General features: G+C 43.6%; 1 protein-coding gene across 3 annotated transcripts in view; it reads left to right on the forward strand.

The window, feature by feature from the left end:
- The window catches only part of LOC116052814 (multimerin-2), a 55,090-nt gene that overhangs the window by 34,352 nt on the left and 13,238 nt on the right, over positions 1 to 7,500 (forward strand). For all 3 annotated transcript variants that reach the window (XM_031303646.2, XM_036001896.1, XM_036001897.1), the window contains exons 6-7: positions 3,746 to 4,239; positions 5,169 to 5,354. In XM_031303646.2, coding sequence (XP_031159506.2) covers positions 3,746 to 4,239; positions 5,169 to 5,354 — 680 coding nt within the window. The remainder of the gene's footprint in view (positions 1 to 3,745; positions 4,240 to 5,168; positions 5,355 to 7,500) is intronic.

Below are 7,500 nucleotides of genomic sequence, written 5' to 3' on the forward strand. Positions count from 1 at the left end.
CCCTAATCCTAAAACCAAGTCTTAACCCTCAAACAGACCTTTAACCTTCTGGGGTCCAGCATTTTGGGCCCACAAAGCTGTCGGGACCCCACAAGTATACTGGACTCCTGGTTTTTGGACCCCACGAATGGAGTTAAAGAAGAACACACAGACACACACACACACACACACAACACACACAACAGAGACACACACAAACACAGACACAGACACACAACACAGACACACAACACACACACAACACAGACACACAAACACACACAGACACACACACACACACACACACACACACACTCCGATCGTCTCTCCTGCTGGAAACTCAGCTTGTGTCATTTCTGTTTTGGAAACCTTCGGGCCAGTTTGGTTTCCCTGCTGGAGTGTTTTCCTGCACAGCGCCAAGTCGTGTTTAGATTCCCAGTTTGGAAACTAAACTGGGACACACACACACACACACACATACACACACACACACACACACACACACACACACAGTTTCTTTTTAAAGCCGAGCCGACCAACTGCCGGTCCCCAGAGAGCCGTGAATCACCAGCAGTGTGTGTAGATTAGCGTTCTGTTTTTGGGAGTGTGTTTTTTTTTTTTAGCTCGAATAAAAATGTAGAAATCTGGTTCATATTTTCCCAGAAGATGAATCCTAATATGGTTGATCTTGTGTTCGTTCATGTCCAACAGGACAAACAACAACACAGCATGCTAACGGTATGTTTCAGATAGATGGGCTGCAACTAACCATTGTTGGTTACTCTTTACTTGAAGGTATCTGCATAAGAGTGACATGGCACTGTCATGAACTCTAACCATAGACAGTATATAAGAGTGGAGCACCAGGTCCCGTGTCTCTGGACGGAGACCAGTGAAGGATATTAGAAGATCTTTCCCGGTGATGGCTGAGCGTTACTGAGCAGCCTCCAACTGAGCTTGAAGACGTAGATGTGACGTGAGCAACCTGTCTGAAAGTTGGAAGTCTTCTGGTAGCTGTGCCAAGAGAAATCTCAATCATTCCCAATCTAGCAGAGACGGAGAGCGTAGGTATATGTAAGGAGATAACATAGACACAGGCTAATTATTGATCACTAAAATGATAGTTAACATTAGTAATTAAACTTAAACAGCTAATGGAAGTCCAAACTGCCTGAGAGCTTCTCCTGTACTATACGGTAATTCCTCTACTATGAGACAGTAAGTCTCGTGGTTATGACCCAATCGTTAGCCTATTTTTATAAAAACGTCTGCTACGGAGCCATAACGTGAGGTACAAGGTAATGGAGCCTTTTATACATTGTCGTGTTTCTTTAGAAATAAACAATGGACAAACAGAGTCTTTAAACTCTTCAGATGTAAAGTTATTCTCTGTCAAAGTGACGTCAAAATGAATGGCAGTCAATGGGATGCTAACAGGAGGTGATGGCTTGGTAGCATCAGAATGGCGCCATAGGAGGCTCGCGGTCCGAGGAGAAGCTTAGCCCCTTGACTCTAACCCTATCCCTAACTGTTAATTGTGTGGCACTTTTTACATTTTAAAGCACTTTTAAAACACAGCACTTATTACTAATTTTTAATGGTATGTGTATATATGTTTTTTAACCTCAAGGGCAAATAATTCAGACAGTATTTTAGACCCTTTAAATGTTTTAATTTTAATTTTTGAGAATAAATAATGTCTTTAATATTGGATTAAGAATTTATTTTGTATTGTGACACCGGGCAATTTATTTACATAATTCTATATATATATATATATATATATATATATATATATATATATATATATATATTTTTTTTTTTTTTTTTTTATTATTATTATTTATTTTAATTATTCATTTTATAATGTCTTTAGGAGAGAGACCGGGGTAGGTGTGGAGTTGACCTTTTATTTAAAGTTTTAATCTCCCGCTGTCAGTCCTGTCCAGTGGTTCTTTTAAAGGATAATTCTGGTCAATTTCAACCCGTAGCTCTGTTGTGTGTAAATGTGGAGTGCTGTCAGTAGTGAGAAAAACTAAACCAATCGGTGCTGCCTACACCGTGTTATCCTCCTGCTAGCGTTAGCACCCAACAGGCTTAAACAGGGCAAGTTTTAAACGTGTTTTTAGCCTCTAAACATGCTCGAAATGTCATTACAAGAGCCTCCCCATGTGCAGTGATTCCTTCTGAGTGAACACAGGGAATCTGACTGCAGGAGATGTGACAGAAAGGCATAAAAGTAAAAGTTGTGTTAATCCAGCCAGTGCACTCTCTGTTTATTTCCTGTTTTCCGGTCAAGTCCACACTAGTCGATTGTTGAACTCATACAATCCAATATTCCAGTCAGATTCCCTGTGTTCACTCAGAAGGAATCACTTCATATGGGGAGGCACTTGTAATGACATTTAGAGCATGTTTAGAGGCTAAAAGCATGTTTAAAACTTGCCCTGTTTAAGCCTGTTGGGTGCTAAAGCTAGCAGGAGGATAACACGGTGTAGGCAGCACTGATTGGTTTAGTTTTTCTCACTACTGACACCACTCCACATTTACACACAACAGAGCTTCTTCCTGCTCTGGTCTAAAATGATCTGGCCAAAGGACTATAGTTGAAAATTAGCCGGCTGGCTAACACTGGCACATTTACAGAAATGTTGATTAATGTGTGTTGTCCTTTATAAAATAAAGTAAAAAAAACAAACAAAAATAAAATCGACCGGAATTCTCCTTTAACCTGTTTTTAATATCTGGCTGTCTTTTAAACAGCTTTTTGTATAACCCAACCCGGCTTTCTAAGGAGATTTTTAAGTGTTTTATCCACACCAGTGGTCCCGTTGTGCCCATGCCCCTCGCAGCGCCCATCCTGGACGTTAACCTAACCCTAACCCTAACCCCATCCTGGACATTAACCTAACCCTAACCCTAACCCCATCCTGGACATTAACCTAACCCTAACCCTAACCCTAACTTGTCATGACAAAAACCGAATGACATTTACTAAAAGAAGCATTATGTCATAAACGTTTATGACTTGTTTATAATGTTTATGACACGTTCATGACAGTGTCATGTCACTCTTATGTAGATACCTTCAAGTAAAGCGTATCCCGATTGTTTTCATTTTTAAATAAATCTGTTGATTATTTTCTCAATTAATCGATGAAACTATGAAAGTGGGAAACATTGAAAAAAGTTTCAAAAATGTCAAAAAGCAAGAAAAATGACACACACACACACACACACAAAGACACACACATAGACACACACACATACACACACACACACATAGACACACACATAGACACACACACAGACACACACACACACAAAGACACACACATAGACACACACACATACACACACACACACAAAGACACACACATAGACACACACACTTACACACACACACACATAGACACACACATAGACACACACATAGACACACACACATACACACACACAGACACACACAGACACACACAGACACAGACACACACACACACACACAGACACACATAGACACACACAGACACACACATAGACACACACATACACACACAGACACACACACACAACCCCACACACACACACACACACACACACAGAAACACACACAGAAACACACACACAGACACACACAACCACACAGACACACACACACAACCCCACACACACACAGACACACACACACACAACCACACACACACATACAGTATGAAAATGGGAAACATTGAAAAAAGTCTCACATCATCCCTTACCCCATTCCCAGACACTGCCACCCTCCCAGACGACCCAGCCGCTGTCACCATCCCATACCCTGACTACCCCACCGGTGACCCAGACGCCGATGCCCTTCCATACCCAGATGTCCCTGCCGCCCTTCCTGTCCCCCACATGATGGCGCTGGTCATGTCCCAGCTGCAGCCGGTGCTGCAGGGCTTTAACCGCTCCCTGGAGCACCTGAGCCGGCAGGTAGGAGAGCTGGCGCGGGACGTGGCCGAGCTGAAGAGCAGCCGGCTCGAGGCTGAGCCACAGTCGTCGCACCCGGTCCTCCCGGACCTCGCCGAGGCAGCGGACGAGCGGCTGGACGCCAGACTGGAAGAGGCGTTTGAGCACGTCAGGGAGGTCCAGAGGGAGCTGGAGAGCCAGCGACGAGACATGGAGATCAGGCTGCACTCCCAGCATGCAATGCTGCACTACAACCTCACCAGCTTCAAGACGGACATTGACATGAAGCTGAAACGCCACCAGAAGATGCTGCAGGTCAGTGGACGACTTCACAAAATGTATTTACTACTTTAATCATATATAACCTAAAGACTTTGGTAAACTTATTTCAAACACCGAAATGATTCTTGACGGACAGACTGACAGATTGACAGACACACACACACACACACACACAGACACACACAGACACACACACACACACACAGACACAGACACACACAGACACACACATACACACACACACACACACACACAGACACACACAAATACACACACACACATACACACAGACACACACACACAGAAACACACATACACACACACACAGACACACACAGAGACACAGAGACACACACACATACATATACACACAGACACACAGAGACACACACACACACACACACACACACACACACACATACATATACACACAGAGACACACACACACACACACAGACACACACAGAGACACACACACAGACACACACACACACACACACACACAGAGACACACACAGACACAGAGACACACACACAGACACACACATAAACACAGACACACACACACACAGAGACACAGAGACACACACACAGACACACACACACAAACACACACACACACACACACAGACACAGAGACACACACACAAACACAGACACACACACACACACATATAAGTTAACGTTTGTTTTCAAAAGCGATTTGAGGAATTTTCAAAAAGCGGACATCAACATTTCAGCTTTAGTGCCAAATTATCTCTTCACACATCGCTCTAGAAAAACTGTGGGGGACACTGTACAGAAACCTGAGTTTGTTCTGAACATTTTGGTATGAAACACATGGAGGTCAGTTATATGCAAATACCTTAAAAAGGTAAAGTTAAGAAGATGTGAAAACGCTCTTAGACCTCAGAGGGTTAAACTAAAATCACAGCCATTTGACCGTCCGTCTCTGATCCCAGGTCAGTCTGCAGGCCATGAACGCCACACTAATGGAGCTGAACCAGAACCAGGATCAGGATCAGGATCAGGATAAGACCGTTGAGGAACTCGGCCCTCGCCTGCTGCCACCGCAGCCCTCGGACACCGCGGCACTCTGGGAGGCAGTGGAGCGACTAGACAACATGGTCATCAACAACACGGTGAAGGTGGGTCCAGTGTCGTGACGAGCGGGGGATAGTGGACCCAAACGCAGGAAGAGGGCAGCAAAAAACAGCACAGAGACTGGAAAAACTCACAAAATAACGCAGGGAAGAATACTTAAAGGACAATTCCGGCGCAAAACGAACCTAGGGGTTATTAACTGTTGTGTACCTACTCTGTCACTCTCTGGGACATGTTTTCATGCTAATCGAATGAGTTTGGAGCTTTAACGAGGCTACCGCGGACCGCTGGTTAGCTTACAATGCTAGTATGTAGGGCATGGGGACACTCAAATTAGATCGCTATTTAATACCACTAAAAAGGCTCGAAACATCACCACACTTTAACGTTAGCATCATCCAGGGACAATGTTGTAAGTGTACAGATAGTTTATTAAAAAGATAGATTATAAAGAATTAAAGCCCATGTTGCAGGGTTTATTTTCTAATGAATTTGCGCAATTTGCTTGTTGGTAATAAACATTTAAACTGTTATCCAACAACATCAAATACAACGGATATCACAAAACGGAATAAAATACGAAAAAGTAGTACTATTTTACAGCGGTTTGCAATGATTCTCTTTTCCCCCACAATGCATTGCATTACGTCATGTTGGGGGAGACGACAGACGAAAGCCCCGTCTCTGTTCATTGTCTATGGTCTCGGTCTGTGCCACTGGTCTCTGTTCACTGTTTATGGGCTCGGTCTGTGCCACTGGTGTTGCAAAATATGGCTTTTGGTCTCGACCAAGTCCTCGGCTTTTCACAAGTTTAGACAGCTAGCTACGCCGATGTTTGCTAACGTTAGCGCAACAGCGTTAGCCTGGACTGCTAGCTAGGTATATATTAGACTGCCTTAGGAGTTTCCTATATCAGAGTCCACGTTGTCAACATAAGACCTGTGGCGTTAGTGCTCCTTTTGTACCATAATGTTATTGAATGAAATGTTAAGCTTCGCTCCTACGAGATGGGTGGGTTTTTGTTACATACAAAGCTAACTGGCTATAGTTAGCCTGTATGCTAGCGGAATTAGCTAACGTTGCGTAACCAGCCAGCAACTTCGGCAATCGGCATTAGTTTCGGTGAGCTAGCTAATCACGACAGTATTGTCGCCCACAATCAACCTCTGCTGCTAAAAGCAGTCAATCTGCAGTGATGTTTGAAATAGAGACGCTTGTGGATGTGTTAGCTGTCGTGGTTAGCTCGCCGGAACTACTGCCGAAGCTGCTGGCTGGCTACGCAACGTTAGCTAATTCCGCTAGCACAGGCTAACTATAGCCAGTTAACTTTGTGTGTAACGTTGCTACCTAACAAAAATCCACCCATCTCGTAGGAGCGAAGCTTAACATTTCATTCAATACAATTATGGTACAAAAGGAGCACTAACGCCACATGTCTTATGTTGACAACGTGGACGCAGATAGAGGAAACTCAGAAGGCAGTCGTAATATTTACCTAGCCGTCTAGGCTAACGCTGTTGTGCTAACGTTAGCAAAACGTCGGCGTAGCGTTAGCTAGCTAGCTGTCTAAACTTTTGAAAAGCCGAACAGCATCCCCATCCAAGTAATAAATAAACACTAGGCAAATATGTTGTTACTGGAGCTAGTAGGGTCCATCAAAACGTGAAAAAGGCTGAGGCACGTCTCCCCAACGTGACGTCATCACCGAATTGCGTTAAAAAACCGACTAAACGACTAAAACGGCGAAAACTGGCCTTTAACACTATTTGGAGACATTTTTAACAATGATATACATATATTGAGTGCTTTATGTACCCATTAATCAACAGTGGTGGTTAACCTGCAACATGGGCTTTAAGAGAAGGAATCTCCATACTGTCTATGGAGATTCCACGTTGCACGGCGTTCGACTAGTCATGACTGGTTTCCAAGATGGCTCCCCGCAAGTAAACATGAACGCGACTGTCTTTATAATCTATCTTTTTAATAAACTATCTGTACACTTACAACGTTGTCAATGCTTCGGTTCACATTTAGGGACCCTAATGATGCTAACGTTAAAGTGTGGTGATGTTTCGAGCCTTTTTAGTGGTATTAAATAGCGATTTAATTTGAGTGTCCCCATGCCCTACATACTAGCATTGTAAGCTAACCAGCGGTCCGCGGTAGCCCTGTTAAAGCTCCAAACTC

Source organism: Sander lucioperca, chromosome 6 (assembly GCF_008315115.2).
Source record: "Sander lucioperca isolate FBNREF2018 chromosome 6, SLUC_FBN_1.2, whole genome shotgun sequence".
NCBI lineage: Eukaryota > Metazoa > Chordata > Actinopteri > Perciformes > Percidae > Sander > Sander lucioperca.